Genomic DNA, 24,788 nt, shown 5'->3' with positions numbered 1-24,788 from the left:
TGGCACAGGCCTGGGGCCACCATCAGCACATGGCCAGGCTGCGCAGCCCTGGGCAGCGCAGGGCACCAGAGGACAGGAGTCTGTCCTTTCCAGGCAGGACCCAGAGCCAGGGACCCCGGGCCCTTGTACCCTGCACAGGGCCAGCTATGAAACACACGAGGCTCAACAGCTTTGCAATGTTTACTCTTGAAAAAATAATTCCATTCAGAAAGCGTCAAACCCTGGTGATGCCACATACCCAGCCCTGCCACGGCTGCCACTCCAGAGCCTTGCTGGGGGGACAGAGAACAGCACCCTGTGGGCCTGGCCTGGTGTGTGGAGAAGGGGGAGCCTAAAGCCCACCAGCTGAGTCCTGCTGTCACTGAGAGCAGGGAGCCACAGAGCCCTGTTTGGCAGGAGAGGAGAGGGGAACTCGTGTTCAGCCATTCCCTATCCCTAGGACCACCTTCCCCAGCCCCAAGAGGAGCTGGGAAGAAGCCAAGCCTGAGCCCTACCCGAGAAGGGCAAGAGGATGCATTTAGTTTCAAGGGGAAGAGAAACTGAGCCTTGGGAACAGAGGTGCCAAGGAAGGGCGATGGAGAACCGTTCGGAAGTTCTTCCAAAGCAGGGCATGGGAGCAAACTACTTTTCCTCAGAAAGAAGTCAAATCCCTTTTCCATCCTCGCAAAAGACCTGCCTTACCCTGAGGGCTAGCACAGGGGCCACCTGCCCACTGGCTGCCAGAGCAGAGTCCCACAGAGGGGCAGCACTGCGGGTGGCTGGGGAGGGCAGGGCTGAGCCCCAGACCAGTACTGCAGCCTCAAGGGTGCCACTCTGCACGCTCTTGTTCCCTCCTGCATCCATCCCATCCCATCCCATCCCATCCCTGCTGCTGGGGCAGGCGTGCAAGGGACTGTGAGGGTCAGAGTCCCTGCAGTCACGCTAGAGCTGTGCTGCATCCACACTGGGATCATCCTGGCCAACAGGAGTTCCCTGGTTCACAAGTTTTCATTCCTACTCTAGGCAAGGGAGAAAAGCAGGGAACAGAGGGTGGAGCCAGGGGGACAAGAGACAAACCTCCCATGACTGCACCTGTGCAGGCTGGGGGCTGCCAGCTCTCCATGCTGCTCCCTGTTATCCGCCTCTTCTCAGGAGCAATAAATAAATAAGTTAGTGTAGTGTAGACCCCAATGCTCAGTTCACAGTGAGAAAACGAAGGGGAAGAGCCCCTGTTACCCCAGAAAGGGCTGAGCAGCAACTTCTTCTTCCAAAAGCAAGCCAGTGCACTGCATCCCTGCTCGTGGCCAGGGGGTGGGCGCAGAATGCATCTCCTGCTGCACAGATGAGAGGAGGAGCTGCACTGTGCAAGGGGACAGGACTGTCCCCCCGGGGTGCAGGGACATTAGTACCAAATGGCTGGGGATGGGAGGGGGCCCTGGGATCCTTCCTAAGGCACGGAACCCCCTCCCTCTCCCTCTGCACGAGGGGTGTACCACAGTGGGAGGGCCAGGCTGCCCATGCCAGACCAGCATAGCTTCCCTGCCAACATCTTACCACAGTAAGGGTGGGAATTCAGGAGAAGAAACTCCCTCTGCCTTCAGCAAAAGCAGGGAATACCAGGACAGGGAGCATGGAGAGGTGGGGTACAGTACCACAGGCAAGGACCATAGTGCAGCATCTCTTGCTCCAGATGACCCTGGCCCACCCTGCTCCTGCAGCCAGGGGATGATGCCTGCTGGCTGCTCCCTTCTCACTCTGCAAGGCACTTTCACCCCCTCTCCCAGGACCCAGGGGCAGAGCTGCTCCCCACAGAGAAGGTAGGTGAGGACAGTTCCACCTACAATCACCTCCAGCTTCCAGAACTGACTGCTCTCGTGCTGGCTGTGGGGTGTCCCCTCCGTGTCCGCAGCAAGTCCAGCTCCTCTCCAGCATTCCCTTTTCTGTGAGCTGGGCTGCACCAGTGCCTGCAGCCCACGCAGCAAAACCAGCGTGCAGGAAGATGTCCAACCCAGCACACAGTCTTCAAGGTGCATCCATTGTGCAGGCAGCAGGAGAAATGCTGGAATATCCCCTCTTCAGCCCTGTGTTCACCATGGGGCACAAAGCCAGCAGGCAAGAGTTAATAAATAACCCAGCTGGCAGGCTGCAGCACTTGCACCATGCTGCCTTCTCAGGACTTCAGGGCCAAGAAGGAGAGCAGAGGTGTTTTTTGAGGCCCCCTCTAGGCTCCAATTGAGCATCTCCTTCCTCCAGCCTTGCCCAGCCAGGGGGCAAAAGGAGCAGCGTTAGTAGAGTGTCTGTGTTAAAAAAACCAAGTTCCTGGGACTGGAGTGGCATATCTACAGGGATGGACCCTGTCCTGTGCAAGGGAAAGGGAGAGCACAACAGGGGGCTGGAGGGAGCCCGACATCTGCTTTTGCAGCCCAGACCAGGAGGAGTCTGTATCCAGTCACCAGGCTCCAAGAGCTGCTGCCAGCTGTGTCTCTGCACCGTGGGGGTCTCTGTGCTCCCCCGGTCCCCTCTGCTTCCAGCTGCCAGCCTCACGTCTGCTCTGCTGCTGCCACCGCTGGCACTGCCACCGCCCCCTCCTCCTTGGCAGGGGGCTCCATGTAGATTGGTGTCACCGACGAGGGCTTCTTGGACCTGCAGGTGAGGGGGCTGGGTGGGAGCAGGCATAGCTGATGGGTCCCCTCAGGACCCCAATTTCCAACAGCACTGCCTGGCATGATCTCCTTCCCACTGAGACATCCTCCAATCCTAGAAATGTATCCTGTCCCCCCTCCCACCACACTGATTAAGGAGTGAAGGTGGTATCCCCTGAGGATTGGGCTGGGACAGAAGTGCATGATGGTGTGTGCTGGGCAGGGGACAGTGCCATAAGGATGGGGCATTCCTGAGCCCTTCGTGTCCCTGATACTCACGAGTAGGGGGAGGCAGGGACCCCCACCACAAGGAAGTGGTTTTTCTTGCGGAAGAGCCGCCACAGCCCCTTGTGGTTCCCGCGGACGTCCAGGTCCCAGATGTGGAGGCACTAGGATGGTGAGGAGGGAGGAAAAGGAATCAGAGCCTGGGGATGGACACGAGGGCCAGTGTCCCCTGGCATGGGAAGAACCACAATCCCTGCCCTCACTGAGACACAGCAGAGAGGACTGTACCCCAGCACTGGGGTGGCACAGGGCTGCATCCCTCCAGCCACACCAAGAGCTTCAACATCACCCAGGAATAGCAAGAAGCCATTTTGTGAGCTGTGTCAATGCCATGGGAAAACCCAAGAACAACAGCCAGGCATTTCCCAGCGATGCAGAGACCGGTACAGGGCTAAGGACAGGCGATGTCAGGGCCCTCACCTTGGCAAGTTGAGTCCAGGTGGTGAAATCTGCTTCCTGCTCCATCCTGATGAACATGACGTAGACCCTGCCCTCAGTGTCGGGCACGAAGGAGTCCTCACAGGGGTTCTTGCTGTGGTCCAAGACCTCAGCCTCACTGTGGAAATAGAACAAGGAGTGAGAGGGGACCCCACCTTCTCCCCATTCCCACTTCAGACATGCAAGACATGGCTAGGGCCACCAGGGCCTCCTCCACCCTTCCTTCTGTTCTGGTTGGTTCACCCAGCGTGTCTTATGGTTTTCTCCACCTTCCAGCAGGCACTCACCCCAGGAGCCGATGAATTTCAGTCTCATAGTTATCCTTCCTCAAGCTGTTGGAGGGGGAGAGAACACGGAGATCAGGACAGAGTCAGATAGTTTGATGCAAATTTAAGACTGCCCCAGTGTAACACTAAAGGCAGCTGGAACCAATAAATGGAGAGCAGGGACTGCCACAGATTCTTGAGAAGTGGCAGCAAAACCACGACCCTTGAGCATGTCCACCTGGAGCACAGGGTACCAAACTCAACCTTGCAAAAACCACTGCCAGGACTCCCCAGCAGAGGCCAGTGTGCTGATGCAGGAGGTTATGGCCACTCCAGATGGGAGATGACTCCAGCACAAGGAGAAAATGGTCAGACCAAGCAACTGTTTCATCAAGGTGTCATTGAGACCAGTACTCACCTCTCCACATTTTTAAGCTGGACATTTGGAACTGTGTTGAACTTGTGCTTCTTGAAATAGGCTTCCTGGGACAAAGAGACAGGGTAGGGAAGGCAAACCAGGTTTGATCACGGTCAGCAACACCTGGAGATGACCTCAAGCATCCCCACTACTTGGGGAGGTGTCCAAGTCAGAGCTCAGCACCAGGACAGGGCCTGGGGGCAGCGGGAGGTCACTCACGTGGAAGTAGCCGTTCATGTTGAGCCCCACGATGCCGAAGTGGTAGGAGCGCGAGATGTCCGGGATGATGCACTCCCGGCCCTTCCGCTGCTCAGGCATCCGCATCCACATGTCCCAGTCCCAGAGCTGGGGAGGGGAAACTGCTACTCACACTCAACTCTGGGGACAGCCTTTGGTAGTGTGGCCATCCAGGGAGCTTTCTGGGTGCCCACACCAGGTCCAGCCCCTTTGGCCCCGGCGCTGTGGATGGTTATGTGCCTTCTCAAGTCACTGCCTGTCCCAAATCCATTCTGCTTGGGCACCCTTCCCAGTAGAAGCACAGGGATAGCCCCTCCAGGAGCTGTGCACCCAGGGACTGGGTGAAGATCAGGGCCTGATGGTGGGCAGAGATGGGGGTGTAGAAGAAAGGGTCATTCCAAGGTACTCACCTTCTCTGGGGTTGGCCACTTTGGCTCCAGCTCATCCTTGTACAGGCTCTTCCGGAGCACCCATCCCAGGCCTGGCATGGTTTCCACACGGTACAGGAGTGATGGATCCTCAGCTGTGTGCTCATAGCCCTACAATGTTATGGGCAGTGTTCAGCACCCTGAATGCACTGTCCCGGAAGGCATCGTGCTCCATTGAGTTCCTCATTGTGTAAAGCAGGGTACAGCCACTGGGAAGCACATGGCAGGGACAGGAGGGTGATCTGCAGGAGCACTTCTGAAGAGTCCAGGGCTGGGGAGACAGACCCCCTCAGGATGACAGTGGGGACACACACCCTGCTTTAAAGATGGAACCTGGACCCCAGTCTGACACGGAAACAACACAGGGCAGAGGTGGCCGTGCTCCACCATCCTGCCCTGGCCCACCTGGTCATTCCAAGCAGAGATGCAGTACAGGCTCTCATCCTCCTCCAGAAGGTGTATTGACTGGCTCAGAAAGCTGAGGAAAGAGTTGACCCATGTCAAACAACCTGCTACCATGCAAGCCAAGGCAAACCCTCCACCAAGAGATGAGCCACCCCCAACTACTGGAACTGCTTATCCCAATTTTTGGCCTGAGATAGCTGATGCTGGTGGGAGACAAGGGGAGGAGCACCCAAACAAGCTAAGCTGCATCTCACTACAGGGAAAGGACAGCATTGTCTCCTGCCCATCTTTCTCTCCTCCTTAAGAAGAAACAGGAGCCTCATTAGAGGCTCATTAGTCCCTGTCGTCTGGCTATGGGGCAGTTTCAACCCTGTGAATGGATCAGTGTCCCCAAAAAGCCAACCAGGAAGAAATCCCCAACCCTGAAGTCACCTTGCACTGATTGTCAGGACAGTGGCCTCAGACTCTGAAGGCAGAGTTATTGCTTTTGCCTGGAGTCTGCTCAGCCTCAGATAAGTGAGCTACAGCTGGCAGGGATCTGGCCTCTCCTGAGCATCCAGAGAGCTTCCAGGAAATGATCCCACACAGGAACCCCCAACTTTACCTAAAGAAGTCAACAGAAATGTCCAGATCTTCCTCCAGAACTACAGCAAATTTAGCATCCTGCAGGGCAAGAACATCAGAAGGACGGAGATGAACAGGACAGAGCACAGACACAAGCAGTGTGCTGTGTCTGTGAGATTCCTTGCCCTGGAGGACTGATCCCAGCTGCTGTGGGACAGGGATCACAAATACCAGGGGAAGGCTGTGCTGCAGCAGTCTCACTCACCGGGAACAGGTTGAAGGTTGCAGTCAGACTGGCTTTGTAGTGCTACAACAAAAGACAATCATTGTCTGTGTTAGCATCAACCTGGCACAGATCTGGGGCTGAGCCTGCCTCCCTCAAATGCTATTCCAGGTCCCTGGAAATAACTGTCCCAGGATTTGAAAGCTCTCTCACCTGGGAAACTCTGGCGTTTTTAATGCTGATGGGAGTGTGCTGTATTCCTGAGAGGCCAAACAGCTCCACAACATCCATTGGTTCCTGCAAAGGAAAAGTACAAAGCTCGTCAAATGTGTGGGTCATTGTCCCCTCCCCTGCCAGTGTCAGCTCCCCAGGACAACAGGAACATTCCCTGCCTGTGGCTGTGGCTGTCTTCTTGGAGATTAGTGAGGGTCAATACAGACCCTGCACACAGAACTTGCCAAACCCTTGTGGCCCTTCAGTATCACCATGACTTTGTTAGCCCTTTTTGCAGACCCAAAGGTGTATCCAAGAGTATCTGGGAGGTCCCAATTCCAGTCCCCCCACTGACAGTGCAGAAAGCAAACAGGTATAGCCAGGACCTCCTAACAGCTGCTTAATGGCAAGACCACAATCAACCCAACTTTCTCTCACAGTTGCCAAGAAAAGGACCTTTCTGACCAAGGACTGGGGTCAGAAGTAATCCAAATTTGGGCTGACGTATCTCTGCCCCAAGAAGGAGCCACCAAGGCCTTCTCCATCCCCTTACTGTGCATCCCAGCTCCTGGCCACAAAAGAGAGAAGAAGCTCCCATTGTACCAACCCTTCCCTCTTTCCCAGGTATCCACCATGGCAGCTCGAGCATCCAGGCTGCCCCCTCGTAGCTAAGGGATGCTGCTCCAGTTGCCATGGCAATGGATGCTGCTATCTTTAACGGCTCTCATGTGGTGCAGCAAGAGCCTGCATAAACAACTCCCAGCCCCACAACGTGGCAGTGGTGGGAAACCTGCAAGGGAACAACTACCTCCATCCCAGGGCAGCCAGGCAGTGCCTCACTGGATGCTGCAGAGGTGAGGCCTAGCAAGCTTCTGAGATCTACTAAGATCCCACGTGCCTGCCCCAGAGTACATTCCACTGCCAGAGAGACATGGCTTTGAGTGGGACTCTCCAGGGCTACACAGGGTTGAGTGAGAGGAAGGCCTTTGCCTATAAAGGGCCAGTTCTCCTCCACCTGGCCCCAGCTTTCATGAACCTCAAGCTTTGAGCCTTGGGAAAACACTGTTTTGTGTCTCTTCATCTCTTACTGAGAACGGAGCTGGACAGGCACAGCTGGACTGGTTTGTTCCTCTCCATGTGAAGCAGCTGGACAGGTGGTGTTACACCCAGAGCCTGCTCAAGGGGCTGGCAATGCTCATCAAGTGAAAAAAGGGGACGGGGAGAGCTCAGCATGACCACCACATGCCATTCCTGCACAGCAACTCCCTCCTGACATGGGGATGTCAGTCCTGGGCTTTGGGAAAGGCCAAGGCAGCTTTATCCACACCCATGGCTTGGCTAGCTTTGGCTGACTTTGTGTAGGAGCAGGTGAGGAGCAGCATGACACACAGCAGGAGGAAGATGACAAGGCTCTCAGCTTGCCACCCTCCAAGGACTGGGCCAGCACTGGGCTGGGGGAGCACAGAGCTGACCTCAGGGATCTCTGGCAATGCTCTCACCTCGTAGTAGCCATCGATGAAGACTGTGATCATCTGTGGATTGACACCCTGAGCTGACAGCAAGGAACGCAGCATCCTGTGGAGAGATGGAGGGGCCTGAGCACAGCACAGCCCCAGTGGGCACAGCCCTTCAGCACAGGGGTGTGGATCTCTTGGGATGGGGCAAAGTGTGCACCATTAGAGAACAGGACCTACCTATGCCTTCCCTACCCCTCCCCCAAGGTCTGCCCTTGGTGCTCATGCAACCCCAGGAGGAGGCTGGATCCTGCCAGCAGGAGAAAGGGACGGGCCGAGGCCATGCCTGGTCTTGTGGCATGGAGCAGAGGAGCTGTGCCCTCTGGGAGTGCTTACCTGTACAGGTAGTTGGGGCGGTTCCCTGCAATGACAGCTACTGGCACATCAAAGACTTTATTGTCTTTGAGCTGGAAGAGAACAATGTGTGTGAGTGGGGGTGGGAGAGGCCATGCAAACCAAAATGATTCTATGCCACTGAGAGCAGGTTCCAAGGGGGAGGGACCCATTGTTTAGACAGCAGAGCTGCACACTCCTGCCTCTTAGCTCAGGGTCACGCCAACCAACCAGGATGCCCTCAGCACAGCTGAAAACCCTACCAACTTCCCTTCTTCACCTGACCTCTGACCCAAATCCAAAATCCCAGTTTGCATCCACTCAGAGACCTATGTCTGAACCCTCCAGCACCATGCCAAAGACAGCCCAAAAGTCACAACAGCTGCTCTGTCTGTAGATCTTCAGGCTCTGCTGCTTACACTGATATCCCTAGAACAGGGTAACTATTCCTGGCAACTCAGAGCAAAGGAATTTCCCTGCCCCAGCATGACCTGCCCCCAGGTATTCACCCCACCTTTGCTGGGGCTAAGGGCTTGCCCAGGGGCAGTTTGCATCACTCAGCTAGTGCTTAAGGACAGTGCTCTGCATCAGCTGCAAAACACACCTGGTCCAGCCCAGCCCTCCCTCCTGGAGCCTTCCTGACCACGTGCCCCTGCACTCACGGGATCAGGGTTGAACTCGATGGGAGTGGGGTCCTTGCAGCTGCAGACGCTGCCGTATCCTTCCACCTTGCTGCAGAACCGCTTGCGGCGCCGGTTCAGCTCCGTGTCGGGCCAATGGCACTCGGCATCTGGAGGCACCAAGGAGGAAAAACACACCTGTCACCCTCACACGCTCACCCTGGGTGCTCCAGGCTGGGAAACCACACACATGGCTCTCCCTGGGCTCAGCCAGCAAGCCAGTCCTTGGCAGTGAACAAGCAACACTTTGGATGCCAGATACAACCCCAGGAGCCATTCAGAGCCCAACCTCATCTCTGGCCTCTCTGAGCAGCAGCAGGTCGTTCAAGGCCAACAGTCAGAAAACTGACCAGACCAGGTTTGGTTAGGAGAGGCGACAACTGGCTGGGTTTCCTCTTCTCCTTTCTCACCTTTCTCAACAACCATGCCTGGAATTGCCATGGAAGTAGGAAGAAAGGGAGCTAAGCCCATTTTAAAAGTTACCATTATCATCTCAAAAAGCCTTAAATGGCTTTGACTTAAAACCAGGCGACAGGGAGATGTCTCCCAGACACACCACAGAGCAGACTGTACTTACCTTCCACAGATGTCAAGTGAACTTCTGTCTTCAGCAGAACGGGATCACCCCACGTTGAGAGGGCAGGTGACTTGGCGTGCTTCTCCCCATACACTTCTCCTGGAGCAGGAACACAGGGTCAGGACTGCCTGGAAGGGGCCCATGCCCCTTTTTGTCACGGCATGACAAGGGGCTGTCAGCCTGGGGGACAGCTTGGCACCTTCTCCCACTGGCCTCTGGCAAACTGCTGAAGGAACATGTTCTGCCTCCATACCCCCAGGTATACCCTCCTCACCCCTAGGAATGGAGCTGCCACTCTCTGGGACTCGTTCCCTGCTCATACAGCCTCTTGGGGATGGGCTGGGTTTCTCTTCACCTGGCTTCTCCCAAAGAAAGGAGCCACAAAGCCTCTCCCAGCCCTGTGCAAGACTCACCTCCCTTCTTCCCCACAAATGTCCACATGTCTCTCCAGCTCAGGAAAGGTGCAACTTGGCTCCCCAGGCTCTTCAGGACATTCTTGGCTGTCTCCTTGAGGTGAAAGGAGCCTTCATCCTGGAACAAAACACAACCCTGCAGCTGAGGTCTGGATCCTGACAGGGAAGTCTCCCATCAATACCAAAGGAGTACAGGGCCCACTCTCACTCTTGAACCAGCTGAGCCAGAAACCTTCAGGATCTCGGTGCCACTAAAGCTGTTGGTGGCTTCATAATGGCCCACAGGCAGGTCAGAGGAATCATGAACTCCTGTTTCCTTGAGACCAAATTGTTCTCAAGCAGGGCCATGTGTTAAGCAACACTTCACACAGCTAAACACAAAAACCTTGAAGCAGCACAGTGCTGCTTGCACAGCAGCCCGGACCTACCACAGTCCACAGGGCCTCTGTAAAGCCTGGAACTGGGAGCCAGAAGGATCCCACCACATCTTTATAGTTCCTCAGATTCATTCTCCACCTAACCCCTTGCCTATTGCTGTGGGCTCTGACACATCTGCTTTTTGCTCTCTTGCTTTGCTGGGCACAGCAGTACCTGCAGCAAGAAGGGAGAGCAAGAGGACAAGGGAGGTGATCCAGACAGGGAGTCACAGCTCCATGGGGATGTGACATTTAGTCCTGGGAATGCCTGATGACATTTAGAAGGCTACTGCCCGGATGAGCTTCAGGACATCCTGACTCAAGAAGACTTTTTTTTTTCTATTAGGGTCACACATACCTTAATGGTGAAGATTAGGATCCGGCCCCGTGCAACCATGTTGAGGAAAAGTACCATGGCTTCATCTTCGTGAGGGGAATAGGTGTCAAAGACCCTCTTGGCCATCACGTGTCCCTGTTGGTATTCATATGTCAGATGGATCTTAAATACTACATGGTATGGACACACAGAATAATGGAAATCTGCCCTGGAAGCCTCACTCCCTGAGCAACACAGGGAGTGGCTTTTCCGGTATGCCAGGGAGTTAGTCCCCAGGCAAGCTCAGCCCTCAGGCCTTCCTGCACGGAGGTCCATGGGAAGCATCACCCAGCCTCACAACTCCTCTCCTGCCCGCTCCCCAAGGACAGCAGGCAGCAAGCAGGGACTTTCTGGATGACCGTGCCATGCTCTGCAAACTGCAGACAAAAAGCACTCAGGGCCTTCCCTCCTGGCTGCCCCTGGCCTCAGGCACTCAACAGTTCAAGAGCAAGGACAAACTGCCCAGCTTAGAAAGACACAGGGATGTTTTACCGTGGCCTGATTTAAGACGATGACATGGATCCCTCTTCCCTGCTCCCGAGCCTCATCTTCCAGGACCTGCAAATGGATAAATGATGAGAATCATACGCCAAGACCTCTTCTTATTCCCTGCCCAATCTGCACAGCAGAGCCCTCAAACAGGCAAATCTCTTTGGCTTTGCTGATGGCAGGTGATGGGTGCCAGAGCAGAAGTCCTGGAAGCAGAACTTCTTGCCAGTCCCTGAAGTGCTGTGACCACTGTTGTTTGTGGTTTCACCCGTTCAGCTCTGCCCACCCTCTGCTCACAGGACAGCCAGCACCTGTCACTCACCGTCGTCCCATCCACGGCCACGTAGACCTTCGACCGGCTGGAGTACACCTCCACATCCAGGACCTTCTTGTTGTTGACAGGGTGCCTGGGGACCTCCACGTTCAGCATCTCGTCATCTACAGCAGAGAAATTCCCGGTTTCAACCAGCCAAGGCACCTCTAGGTTGTCCCTGCTGTGTGCTAACCCATCCAGAAGGGTGTGCCCAGCAGGCACGCCAGCCCAAGGAGTCATGGGTGGGAATTTACAGTGATGGTAGGTAAGGGGAAATACCAAATGACAACAGCTCTGACCCCGCAGAGATCTCTGCAGCCAAATGTGCTAAAGCCTTCAGTAGACAGACAGGGAAGGGAGTAGCATTTTCAATTAGTTTTTGTTAAACTCACATGCACAGACCTGTTTTTCCCCTGTGATGTAGCTGGTCACAAGTTAGCCTGACTTAAAGAAACCCTCCAGTTTTCTTGCTTTCAAAGCACAACAGGATGCTGCCCCTCACCATAGTCCTGTGCAGACTCCTCTTCCTCCTCATAAGCAGCTCTCCTGGTGTCCAAGATCAGCTTGATGTTCACAATTACGGTCACAAGCAGGAAGAGGACAGCACCTGTCTGCAATGCAAGATGTTTTGTGTTAGAAATTTCTAAGTAACAACCCGAAAACCAGGCCACCTTGACAGGGGCTGCAGGGCATCCCAAAGAGATCCTGCACGGGATCACAAGCATCTGACATTTCCCCTGATTTTTTCTGAGGAAAGCAAAGAGAAAGAAATACAGGTGACCGAGTTCCATGATGAAATGCATTCATCAGCTGGAGAGCACTGACTCCTTGATATGTGAGAATTAACCCACTTCCAATGTATCCCTGCTTCCAGATCTGTGAGCAGATTCCTGCTGAATTATTGCATCAAGGTTGAGGGTCCCTGCAGGCAAAGAGTTTGGTAATTCAGAGTTACAGCTCCCAGGATAACCTTAACTTCTGCCTCTGCTGCAGCATCACTACTCTCGTCCGTCCCTCTGGAACCAGAGGATGCACTCAGGGTGTTCAGAGGAGAAGAGACGCTGTGCAGCTGAATCAAACAAAGAGAAGAAGCTGAGGTCTGATTTCAGGAAACTGCACTGTACCACAGGCTGCAGAGACCAGCCTGCAGCCTTACAGTCTGCAGCAAACTTCAATTGCAACCCTTGCGGATGCTGACACAGAGGGCATGGGAAGGTCCAGGGGCTGTGGAACAGATCCTCGATTCTCTGAGGTCATTAATGGGGCTGGAATCACACACTGGCCTGCCCTTGGCGAGAGGCACTAGAAGGATTTATGCCCTATCTGTCCAGCTACTGCCTCAAAGCTCTGTGTTGCTGCTAGCCTTGCCAAGCAGGTCCAAGGAGTAACTGAGGAAAATGGAAAACCAGCAATAAGAGAACACGATGGTACAAATGTCACTGTGGCATTCTGGCTTGTTAATTTGCTGTTGACTCAGGACTGTGAGCACCTTTTGGGATCTGTGCACAGAAAGCTTTTAATTAAGCATGAACAGAGCCGTGGGCTCATGGACAGGCAGCAAGGCCACCCCACCAACCTGCCCAGACCTTCTGCCCTGATCAACATGAGGGAACAGCCCTGGTGACCAGAGTGAATAAGGCAATAAGGAATAAGAATTAAGCAAGACCAGCAGCCAGGTCTAGCAGAGCTGGCTTGGTCAAAGCTAACTAATGAATGCTTGGCTGCCGTAGACTGGGCTACTCTATACCTGCAGCTCTGGTCTACCTATTTTAAGCCAAATGTTAATCTGTGTTTTAAGCAGTGCCACAAAGTACAGAGATGTGTGCAGACTCTAGCCTGTTGTCCCAGCATGGTGAGTAATGCCTGCCTGAATGATCAGACCCATTCCCAAGCCTTCAACGCCCTATCAGACACAGAACTGATACAAGTCTTCTTGCCCAGGGAGTCCTCATGAGCCTTTGTCCTCCCAGGTACATGTAAAACCCTCCCCTGCTCCCTCCCACAGCAACCAACTGCCAGATCTCATGAGCTCGTCTCAGGAAAGGCCCCTTTTCTGTGTTTTGCTGCCATGGGGCTAAACCTTCCTGTCCTTACAGCCCCAGACTCCCACCAGGACACCGTCTCCACCAAGGATTAGCTGTTTTACAGCACAAGCAACCAAGCCTGAGGCTTTCCCAGACACCAGCTGCCTCTGGGGCATGAGATCCTATTACCAAGCCCTATTTTCTCTGTCCACCTGTTGTGCCTTATACCAGGCTTGGTTTGCAAATCTAACAGCTAAAGGCTGAGCCCTGCAGCAATCAGCATGGCTCCAGAGCCAGGTTTCTAGCTGAAGGCTTCCCAAGGCCTCCTGGATAATTGTATCTCCTCCCACAGCCAGGTCTCAACAGGTCTGCTGGCAGCTGAAAGGAGCTGCTACACATGGCAGACCCTTCCACACACAGGCACTTGGGAGGCAGCTTCTTGGGGAACAAGTTGTGCTTCCTCAGCACGTCAGGTCACCCAGACTGCCAGCAGACGCACTTCCACCCATGCAGCTGCTCCATAAACTTGTAAATCCTGTAGATTATCCTTGCTAATCTACTGCAGGGCCGCGGGTGACTCACCTGGCACAGCTTCCGCAGCGCGCGCTGGTTCGTCAGCTTGTACTTCCAGGCAAGGTACCAGCTCCGCTTCTTGTGGGGCTTCACAGGGGGGTTGGGCTTCCACTCGTCCATAGTCCCGGGGGCCGGCACGGGGGCAGCCGTGTGGGACAGGGGTCAGGATGTGTGCTGCTCTCCTCTCATGTCCATCGGGGCTCCCTGCCGGGATGAGAGAGCTGCCTTCAAACCCCCTCCCCAGCAAAGACAGAGCCTGGCACAAGCAGTGGCTGTGGAGCACACTGAGCAAAAGCCCTTTGGAGCCTCCCTGCCTGCCAGAGCTCCTGCAGGGAGCAATGCAGGAGGCCAGGCTTTGCTACAGGGTGAGGGGAAGCCCCCGAACTCATCGGCCAGTGGCTGCCTCTGCTCCAGGCCAAACCCTCAGCGAGGCTGCTGCAGTGCCATGGGCCCACTCCCACGCTCTGGGAAAGAGAAGCAGCCCAAAGTCACAAGCAGACAATATATCCATCAGTTGTTATGGAATGGGCCTCAGTGGCCATATGTGCCAGGGGTCCCTGGTGGAGAGACACCCTCCCCACCACCATGCCCGCTATCGGGGCGCAGCCAGCCGGGCACGGGGAGCAACACCGGCCCAGCGTCCCGCTGGAGCTTCCAGCACCCCTGGGCATGGGAGCAGTGCCAGCGGGAGGCCGGGCGCCCTGCGGGGAGCAAGCCGCTGGGCCTGGGCGGGATGTGGAGCCCCGGCAGGGCCACGGACCCGCCTGGAGCACAGCGCGCCCGGCACGGCCAGGCAGGGCGGGGAGAGCGGCGCTCAGGGGCACTCGGGGGGCGGAGGTGGCGAAGGGCACGCAGGCGCTCCGGGCGGGGCGGGAGAGCCGGCTGTCTGAGGGCGGCAAGGAGCGGCGGCGGGGAGAGGAAGACCCAGGCGCTTGGGGACCGCGGGGAGGCCGGGGAGGGCCGGAGGGCGTGTGCCGGCCGCGCTACTCACGGGGAGGCTGAGGCGGGGCTGGGCTGGGCAGGGCCGGTCCCGGCTCGGCGGTGCCGCCGCCGCCCCGAGCTCCCTCCGCGCCGCTTCCGGCGCCGCAGCGACACCGCGGGGGCGCGGCCGGCGCTGGCCCCGCCCCCGGCCCCGCCCCGCCGCCGCTCCGCGCGCCCCGGCGGACCTCGCTGGTGCGCGGGCAGGTGGCGGCGGGGGCGGGGCCGGGGGCGGGGCCGCGGCGGGGGCGGGGCCGGGCGCGGGCCGCGGTGACAGCGCGGCCGCCGCTGCCCCACCCGCATGGAGGGTGGCGGGGAGGCGCTGCCCGCGGACCTGCGGGACCTGGCGGGCAAGGTGGGACGGCGCCCGCCCGCCGTGCTGCTGCGGGGGCTGCGGGCCGACACCGCCCCCGCGCCGCCCGCGCCGCCCGCGACGCCCGCGCCGGCCCGCGGTGCCCAGCAGCCGCTCGCCGAACGCCTCCGGACGCTCCGCCTCGAGCTGGTGAGTGCCGCGGGGCCGGGAGCGCTGCCGGCCGCCCCCCCGGTAACTGACCGTCCCGACCTGCCGTCACCGCGGCCGCCTCGGGCAGCCGCTTGCCGCCCCCGGTGACCGTCCCGAATGGTGGCCGCGCTCTGCCTGCATTTTGGGGAACCCCCCTTGCTCCTCGCGTTAACAGCCCCCAGCTCGTACCCCTTCCCCGGCCGCTCTCTGTCCCCGGCCCACGCAGCATCCACCCCCCGGGGTCCCCTCGGCCACCTCCGTCCTGCCCCCATCGCAGCCCCAGACGCCGGCTCCGTCGGGGATCGCGGTGTCCGGGGTCAGAATTTAGGGCAGGGACTTCGCCAAGGGCATGGTGGCGGATCTCGTCTCCCCCGGGTGTGAACCCCGGGGTGACAAGGCACAGGCATCGCCGGGAGCTTTCCCGGGCTTCGGCTCCTGCGGGGGCTGCTCGGGTGCCTCGTAAAGGGTTGCGCCGCAGCCTTTCCCGGGGAGCGGGGGAGTGCCGATGGCAGCGTCCTCGCCTCCCTCTTTCGTGGAGGGAGCAAAGAGCGGCGATGCCTGCGCCTCCGGGAAACGTGGCGAGGTTGGGCAATGGGTTCAAGTGCAGCTGGGGGAAGGGACTCTCCCACGCATGAACATGCCGAGCGGGTGGGAATGAGCATTGTTTCCGTAGGGAAACCGGCTAAATACGCCCGCATCCCTGCGTGCCCCCGGGGGGCTGGAGCACCACCCAGCCTGAGCCCTCCGCTTTGGCTGATTCAATATTCCCATCGGGGCAAGAGCTTTCATCCTCCCTCTGCTTTCATCCTCTCTCCGCACCGGAGGCTGCACCTTGACCGGGGGAGAAAGGTCTCTGGGGCAGTGCGGTGTCTGCCCTGCCCGGGTGCAGTCAGCCTCAGCCCATGGCCGGCAATGCCTGGCTTGGGCCGGGCATTATTCACCTTGGCTCGCAAAGGCATTTCCTTGCCCTGCCCTGGCTCTTCTTGCTGGCCGGTGAGGAAGTGGGGACACTTCACACCCACATCGGCGGCTTAGGGTTGGAACCCAGGTGCCAAAACCCAGTACAGGGCTGTCCTCATCGCCCCATCCCAATGAACAGGGACCAGAATTCCCCCCCGCCCCCGCCCCGAGCAGCAGGAAACCAGCAAACCCAATGCTCAGAGGATAAGCTGGCCTGGGAGTGGGCGGTGGGAGGAGAATTTAGCAAATTCCCACTCTCGCCTCCTGATCTGAGGAGGAAGATTTATCCTTAGGGCTAGATGTCTTGAAAGGAGAAGGTGCCTGAGGTTTTTTGTGTGCTGGGGAGGGGAGCAGGGCTGTGTCTGCCCATGGAGAGCGTGAGGAGGACTGTGACAGTCCCCTGTACAGCTGTCCTTGGTGTGAGGTCGTGCAGTGAACTTCAGTGCATCTGGAGGAGTACAGAGAGCAGCCTGTGCTGGGTCTCCTCCCACAATAACCATGCCTTGCTGGAGAGGGGGTTTCTTGGAGTGCTATGGGGAGGTCAGGCTGGCGTGAACTAGCAGCAAATTGATGGCTAACTCCTTCCAGCAAGCAGTATGGAAAGCAGGGAGTGTTATCCCACCCTCTGCTTTTGGGTTGGCTCCCCGGGCATCTCTGACAGCTGCAGTTCTGCATGAGGCAGAGAAAAATGGGGAACCCCCCACCAGGGGTTTCCAGCTCTCCTCCTCCTCCGTCGTCTCCCTGCCAAGGCCAGATGCTTTAGCAGTGCGTGCAGAAAAGTCCATTGTAGGCAGTTTTTTAAATAACTTGCCTAGAAAGGAAATTTCTGTACTTGGAAGCTGGCTCCTGCCCCAATCCGGGCACATCCCTGCTATTTTTTATTTAAATCCAGCCTGAGGAGCTGGATGAGGAGGGGGTGGGAGGGCTGGTGTTGGGTCTTTACAGATCTTTGACCCTTTTTTTTCTTTCGTCTGAAGTGAGAGATGTCACGTGCTGAAATCCTGGCTGGAGTTTTCCCAGGCTCCTTCCTCGGATGCTTCTATGGCTGCTCTGGCTGTGGGACCGGAGACAGGGGTCTCAGGAGACTGTGGGGTCACCCGTGGGCGGGCAAATGACTCCCAGGGCACCGGATGCTGAGGATCGAGCGCTGTGCTTAAAGATGATCCCTGGGGAGCGCATGGATTTCTGTCCCAGCTTGCTGATGCTGGGCACAGGATGTGTTTGTGAAGGAGTCTGTGGGCATCTGCAGCCTGCAGGCTGCCTGTACGTGCCCTGCAGTGGGATTTCTCCCTTTTCCCCCATCGTGGCCTTATTTCCTTTCCTGGCAAAATATTTGCGTCCTGTGTAGGGGAAATCCAGTGGCTTTTGGCGGCCAGTATCATACAGACAGGAATGTCTTGGCACACGGGGCTTTCCATTAGGAAAACAGATGTTTCTGCAGCAACTGAGGTTTGCAAAGAGCTTCCCCAGGCTCGGAGGGGCAGGAGTCAGTGAGGCGAGTGGTGTGATCAGCAATGCCTGTCTTCCCTGTCCTCCCATTTTGGGAGTGATTTGGGTGTCCAGATCCTGCCATGTGATATTGTCACCAGGCTTGGTTCAGACCTAGAACCAAGGTCTGTAAAGGCATGAAGGGACCAGCCTGGGGAAGTGCTGGTGGTCCAGCCAGGTACTTGCACTGAGCAATGCCTGATCCTGTTGCCCTGACAGCAGCCTCACAGGTCTTGGAGGATGCTCTGGGATCAGATCTGCATCCAATACCTCCAGTTCCTTACTTACTCCTTGTTCCCATAGAAGATAGCAACACAAGTGCCCTGGATTTATCTCCCTGAGGGGGTTGGTGGCTGGTGGGAGCCATAAGTTGTTGGTCGCTGATGGCCATGTCCCCAGGTTTTGGACAGGCCCCCTGGGATGGTTCCCTGCAGGATGTTCTCCCATATCATGCTTTTCATCAAGCAGCTTAGGAGACCTGTGGCCACCACAGTGACAGCTGTCGGGCTGGGACATGAGGCCCCTGGGTCACCTCAGCCCCCCTGTGCTCTGTGTCTCCCCCTCAGGCTTACCTGCGAGCGGTGGACGTGAAGATCCTGCAGCAGCTGGTGGTGGTGAACGAGGGCATCGAGGCGGTCAAGTGGCTGCTGGAGGAGCGGAGCACCCTGACCAGCCGCTGCAGCAGCCTGGCCAGCAGCCAGTACAGCCTGGTGGAGAGCCAGGAGGCCTCGCGGCGGGGCAGCTGGGACAGCCTGCAGGACCCCAACGACAGGCTGGACAGCATCTCCGTCGGCAGCTACCTGGACACCTTGGCCGACGACATGGATGAGTACTCCCACAACGCTGCTGAAACCGCCGCCGCGTCCACGTCGGGCAGAGCCCTGGCCAGGGCAGAGCAGGATTGGGTCCGGATCGACCTCGAGAGGGGTCACGCAAAGCAAGAGAAGGACACAGAGGAGCACGAGTGGCCCCACGTGGACCTCTCCCCACCTGGGTTGCCCCAGGATCACCGGTTTGCTAAGGAGCCCCAGGTGGCCAATGGGTATTTGGGCCAGCAGTCCCCCTCTCTGGAACCAGACAGAGACACCAAATCACCACCAGGGGCCAGGGAGAGGCTGGGGAAGGGAAATCCAGATGGGAAGGCTTGGAAACCTGAGGCTGACCTTGAGAACTGCAAACTCAACAGCAAACTGCACCTGGAGTACGATGCCCACTGGCGCTGGCTCCAGTCACAGGATGATGTGACATTCTTATAGCCCGTGGCTTTGCCTTCCCGGTCCAGCTCTCCCAGCTGCCCACTCTGCTTCACTTCTCTGTGCTTGGGAGAGTTGGGGTGGCTGGAAAGGGGGGCCAGGCTGGCTTGGTGGGTTGCACTGTTCCTCTGACGGCCCAAACAGCATTTGGTGATGCAGCCATAAGGGACTGGGTGCCTGCCCTGCAGCACTTTCCTGGGAGAGGAGGGATGAAGCAGATCCTGGTAGATTTAATCCTTTGCTCTAGGGTGTTGCTTGCAGGTGGCTGGATGCCCCTCTGTTGTCCTTGGTGGTGGTGGTGGTGGGGAAACCTGGAACAGTGGTGTTCCTGGGATCTCTCTCTCTAATCTTCCGCTTTGTTTGTGCAAAAACTGGGGACCCTTCCCCCAAAATGACTACTCTGAGAGGACAGGAGACACTGCCATGCAGCCACAGCTTGGTGGCACCAGCATGCTCAGTGTGGGGCAGGACCATCAGCAGGGCATCCCTGTTGGATCTGCTCATTTCCATCATTGTCTTCAAGGCCAATGTCCATCCAGGGCAGAGCAGACCTGGGGTTTGGCCCCAGCACGTGGTGGGTGCTAAAAACCCTTCCCTGCAGGTGAAGCCCTGCCTGGTTTAGAGGCCTCTGTGAAGCCAAGCTGAGGTGGGGCTGGGGAGCCTCTGTCCATGCTCTGCAGAGGAAGGATGATAGTGCAGACTTCCCAGTGTGATGACATGAGAATGACAAAACACTGGGTGAGAAATGGAAATCCAGTTCTCCCAGTTTGTTGGACTGTCTTCCACCTTGGGAGCAGTCCTGCCGAATCCCCAGGATGTGGCAGCATATGGGCAGCCTGGCAGAGCCTGCAGGGCTCAGACTCAGAGGGGCTCCTGCTCTCCCCTGACACGGTGTGATGGTGGGGAAGGCTGGGTTTCTCTGTCTGTGGGATGAATGGTGCCAGGTCTCTGCCTTCTACCACCAACCAGAAACATGAGGCTGCTGTGTTGGGGTGGATTTGCAGTGACTCTGCCCTGGAGACATCTCTGTCTTCTTAGCCTTGGCTTCTGCCTGTGCCTTTTGCCGTCCCCAGCACGCCTCCCAGCACACCCCTCGCTGGCTTGTAGAGCATGGCTTGCAGCTGGAGCTGTGTGAGAGCTGGGGCAGGAGCTTCTCCCTTCACCAGATGATGCAGGAAAGGACCTGAGCATCCTGATTCAAGGACCCAAGCTCTTCCACATTTGTGGATAAGCCTGGAGTGTCCTGACTTCAGAACCCATGGGTACGTCTGTCCCCAGCCAAGTGCTGTGACAGCTTTGCTCTCACCCTCGTGCTGTTGTTCCCTTGCCTGCGTGGGTCACAGCTTGGATCTGTCTGTGCTGGGATGGCAGGAGTGAGAACATTGTCTCGGTGTGTCAGTGGGAAGCTAAGAGAGAGGGAGGTGACTGGCTGTGACTTTCCAGATGAGAGATGTGAGCTGGCTGTGGTTAGGAAGGTGGTTGGGTGCACAACAGGTTCGGATTGGTGTCTCTGAAGCAGCACCTTCAGTGGAAATTACCCTCTGTTCTGAGAGCCCCAAGCACCATCCCTTCCCCTGCAGATCCTCAGAACCTCCCTGGATGGATGTGGAGAGCAGGACAATACCCAAAATTCTCAGAGATGGTACCTGCTGAGGACTTGGGTGAATCCCAGCAAACTGGGAGTGGGTTCCCTTATGCAACAAGCATCCATCTGCCTGCCCTGGAGCAGCTGTGCTTGCCTTGCCATTGCCTGTGAGTAGCTTGTGGCTCCCTGCTGCCACTGAGCCACCGTGTCCCCAAGGCTGGCTGTCCCCTGCTTTCCTGCTAACCTTGCATGCAATGAATTAGCTGAGGGTCCCTGGGGGAGACAGGGTAAGTCCTTTGGCACTGTTAAAATAATTCTCAGCAGAACATAGCTGGCTTAATAAATGTTTGTGTTTCTCCCAGGCCACGCTGTCAGTGCTTTGCTGAGCTCACCAGTGTTTCTAGGGAAAGGGGAGAGGCTGTGGGGTGGAACGCCTTGGAGCCTCTGGCAGCCCTGCAGAAGGGCAGGTTTAGCCCCAGCCCTGAAACAGGCACGGTCCAAGTGTCTGGGCATTTGTCCCTTCTCACATCAGTGCTAAAAGTCACTTTTCCTGAAGCAGCCGGGTACCAGGGCACATCTGCTGGGAGCAAGGGTGACTGTATTGATCTTGGCTGGACTGTGTGTCAAACAGCACCTTCACCCTTCCTGCCCGTATTTCCAAGGAAGAACATTTTGGGTGTTTGCCAGCCCTGTTAGCTGTGCTGGAGTCTTTGCTTCCTGTGTTCTGCGGTGGCAGCTTTGGCTCCCATGGCTTCCTCCACCCAGGAGGTGCAGCGTGGATCTGGGTGTAGAGCAGAGACTTCTCCAGCACAGCTCTGATATCAGACTGTTGGGATTTGCTCCTGGGTGGATCCATTTAAAACCCCTAGAGCCAGTGCTCATGCAAACATCAGCTTTTCCAAAGCAAATGCAATTGGCTTATGCAGCCCTGCCATCCCAGGCTCAGCATCCCTTCCTGCTCACGGCCTTGACACTGTGAGCATTTGCAAGTGGGGAACTGGAGGCTGGAGCCAGCAGGACTCAGCAGGATTTCCCCAGTTTCTGCTGGGCTGAGGTAAAAGATAGAATCATGAAGAATACCTTAGACATAAAATGCCCAGCCTGTTCTTACAGACCCAGACCTCGGCAGCTGGATAACCCTGTATTGCTGCAGAAGAGCTTTTGCTGGGGCTTCCCTGGCCATGGACTCTTCAGCCTGGCTTACCCCAATAGTCACACAATCTGTGTATCCCTCAAATCCCAGCCCTTGGAGCTGGAGGGGTGGATGGGACCTCGTGGTTGTCTCCCTGCTCTGTCTCTGGATGAGGGATCCCAGGCAGGTGCAGAGCCAGCGGGGACCTGCATCTGGCTGAAAGGTGGGTGCAGCAATGGGGTGCAGAGCACCTACGGCAGGGAAACAGCGCACAGCACGGATCCACAGCCTTCCTCCTGGCCTGCCTGGCCATGACCCTGCCTGCTGCTGCCCTTGAGCTGCTCTTGGGCTGTTCAGTGCCGGTATCAGGTAAGAAAACAAGCAGATAAAGCAGGCGGGATCCCAGCCGTGCCAGAAAACACCCACCTCTGTTACAACAAAAACACCAGCCAGCCAATTTTTTTTTTCCAGATATACACAGAGATTAGAGTGCCTTAACGAGGCAGTAAAACACTTCAATAGCTCTCCTTGCTTGTTATTAAAATGTCCCCTGGGCTTTCCCTTGCCTGCGTGCGGCTCAGCTCCGAAAGGGCCTGTCCCCAGAGCAATGCAGCCATTTAAACGATTTCTGTTAGTTCCTGTGGGGAGGAAGCATGAAAATATCCTTTTCTCAGGGGAACGAGAGCATGGTCCCCATGGTCGGAAGGGAGGTGGCTGGACTCGGTGGCCTTTGGTCTGGTGGCTCTGTGGCCCTGCACCACCCTGTGGGCTCGCTGGCACGGGGAGCATCACTGAGGGGTGACCCTGGGGGTGGGTGCAGGGGGTGTGTGGGTGCAAGCACAGCCTGTGGGGCTGGAACACAGTGCCCCCACCCTCCTGGGGTGGTTATCTGTAACCCTTTCTGGGGAGCAGCGCTGTGAGCAGAGCTCTGGTTTTCTGCTGCCTGACCCATTGCAGACAGTGTGGGGCAGGAGAGGCAACAAATGGGACAGTAAAGGCTAAGTGTAGCCCCCAAGCCCTGCTCTCAGCCTGCCCTGTTTTGGCAGTGGGGATGTTCTGATGGTGTCCCAGGCAAGGCTGAAGTGTTGGTGCTGGTTGCAGCAAAGTGGTGATCCTCAGATCCCCAGGAAGAGCTCCATGATGCCAAAGCTGCCTCCATTTTAGGACAATTGAATTCAGTCCGCTCCTTTGGGGCATGGTACCCAGGCTGGCCCCATCAGCCAGCTCTCCTCCAGGCAGCACCCCACAGTGCCCAGGAACCCCCAGTGCTGGGTTAAATCAGCCCAGTGTAGGATTCTTGTGTCCTGAGTTTCCAGCTAGCTTCCAGCTTTTCCTTCCCACTGCCCCAGGTTCACAGGTCTCCAAAGAACCTTCTACAGGTTTTGTGCAAAGAGGAGAACAAGAGACATCCTCCTCCCTGTGCCTGTCTTCTGCTGAACCTCTACAACCCCCTGGAGAAGCCACACTGGACAGGGGATGCTCTGCCCAGGAAAGCTCAGAGACCAAGTGGGGTCTCCTGGTAACCTCCTGCCTCCTCTCCACCTTTGGGAACCCCCTCCTGAAATTCCTGGTGTCTGCAGCTCAGTGAGCGTGAGGCTGCTGAACGGGGTACAAAGTCAGAGTGTGAACCAGGAACGAGCTGAGCCTTTGGGAAATGCCTCCCCAGGCTGTTTGTTCCCGGCCAGGGGCTGGCAGCAGGCCAGGCCTTTGCTTTGGAGAATAATCCGCTGGCTTTAGAACTTCCCAGCACTCATTAGGAGTGAAAAACAAGTGTGACTGCTCAGGGCCTCGTGGGTGTGTGGGCATGGGTGGGTGACAAGGACAGGCTCAGGACTTCATTCCCTGCCTGTTCCAGCCCAGCTGGAGGCACAGCTGTCCCCTTCCTCCTCGCTGGGTGCTGGGCACACCCCTGGCCCATCAGCATCCCTGATATGCCATCTTCTTCCCACTTCCATCACCCATTGCTGGGTGAGAATCCCACTACACCTCCTACGGAGGACATGGATCTGGGGACGTCCTGCTCAGTGCCACCCCAGGGGTGACAACCAAAGCACATGTGTGCCCAGGGGATGAGTGTGCTCCTGCCACCAGCTCTGCCTTGGTCCCCAGCCCAGCAGGGAGCAGCAGAAAAATCCGAATTGCTCTGCTGAGAAATTAATCTCCTTTCCCTGTCTTAGCTCAGCCTGACCTAGAAGAACCATGCCCACCCCCTGCCCCCCCTCGAGTTGTTTTTTGTTTTTTTTTTTTTTTTTTCCCTTGTGGGGTGTTTAAAGGGAAAATTACAGCAAATGTGTTGCAAAGAAACTGTGGGAGACAGGGGCCAGACCTCCAGCAGGACAAAGTGGTTTCAGACAGGATTTGCCAGGCTGCCCTCTCCTGAGCCCCTCCGAGCTGGGGTGGGTGGACAGAAAATTTCATCTGCCCAAGCCTGGGCAGTAGAACAGAAACAGTGAAAGGTCAAGAGCTGTGTGGGGTTCCTCCTGGCATGCTGCAAAGTCAGGGGGACTTTTGGCTGGAGAGAAGTAAAAGCGGAGCTGCTGGAGAGAGAAATGGCAATGGGAACAAAGCAGCTGTAGTTCTCCTGCTCTCCCTCAGTGGCTGTGGTCCTGGGGTGGTCACAGGGACTGGGGCTGGGTAGAAGGATAGCACTGACCACCAGGACAGGGAGAGGAGGTGAAATATGCCTCTCCCAGAGCCTGCTCCTGCCCCACACCAAACCTTCCACTGCCCCACTTCAAATCCCTTTTCCTCAGTCCCTTCATGCCCTGGATGGCTCAAATACCATCTGTGGCTTGACAGGCACAGGCTGGGTGAGGGAAACCAGGCAGCCCAACACCAAAATGATCCTGACAAAATGCTGAAGCTCACATCCTGGGGGTTCCACATCCAAGGAAAGGCTTCATCTACCTTTAAAGCTCATCAGCTGCCCTGTGAAGGACTCTGCTCCTGGGCTGAAGGGCCAGGGTTAGGGTTAACCCTGCTCCCTCCCTGCCTCAGCTTCCCTTTTGGAAAGTTGGGGGAGATAGAAAGGAAAGAAACCCCCAGTCTCCTCTTGTGCCTGAGGACTTGTGGCTGTGCTGTGGG

At 56.8% G+C, this 24,788-nt stretch overlaps 2 protein-coding genes across 2 annotated transcripts; one reads left to right on the top strand and one right to left on the bottom strand.

The window, feature by feature from the left end:
* Positions 1 to 165: 165 nt before the first annotated feature.
* Positions 166 to 14,918, bottom strand: POMGNT1 (protein O-linked mannose N-acetylglucosaminyltransferase 1 (beta 1,2-)). Its single transcript, XM_038143976.1, has 22 exons — positions 14,798 to 14,918; positions 13,816 to 14,010; positions 11,712 to 11,820; positions 11,219 to 11,334; positions 10,900 to 10,965; positions 10,390 to 10,503; positions 9,616 to 9,733; positions 9,203 to 9,301; positions 8,608 to 8,735; positions 7,949 to 8,019; positions 7,598 to 7,673; positions 6,099 to 6,182; positions 5,928 to 5,969; positions 5,703 to 5,761; positions 5,099 to 5,171; positions 4,676 to 4,804; positions 4,248 to 4,373; positions 4,029 to 4,093; positions 3,632 to 3,676; positions 3,327 to 3,462; positions 2,901 to 3,010; positions 166 to 2,622 (listed from the first exon to the last, which is right to left on the bottom strand). Exons 2-22 carry the CDS (start codon positions 13,924 to 13,926, stop codon positions 2,520 to 2,522), a joined length of 1,980 nt encoding a protein of 659 aa, XP_037999904.1. The 5' UTR covers positions 13,927 to 14,010; positions 14,798 to 14,918; the 3' UTR covers positions 166 to 2,519.
* Positions 14,919 to 15,003: 85 nt separating this feature from the next.
* On the top strand, positions 15,004 to 20,937 carry LURAP1 (leucine rich adaptor protein 1). The gene is made up of 2 exons (XM_038144560.1): positions 15,004 to 15,286; positions 18,301 to 20,937. Exons 1-2 carry the CDS (start codon positions 15,086 to 15,088, stop codon positions 18,988 to 18,990), a joined length of 891 nt encoding a protein of 296 aa, XP_038000488.1. The 5' UTR covers positions 15,004 to 15,085; the 3' UTR covers positions 18,991 to 20,937.
* The last annotated feature ends 3,851 nt before the right edge of the window (positions 20,938 to 24,788 follow it).

This window comes from Motacilla alba, chromosome 8, assembly GCF_015832195.1.
Source record: "Motacilla alba alba isolate MOTALB_02 chromosome 8, Motacilla_alba_V1.0_pri, whole genome shotgun sequence".
NCBI lineage: Eukaryota > Metazoa > Chordata > Aves > Passeriformes > Motacillidae > Motacilla > Motacilla alba.
Note: the sequence above shows the minus strand (reverse complement) of the source record. Positions and strands in the feature narration are given on the sequence as shown.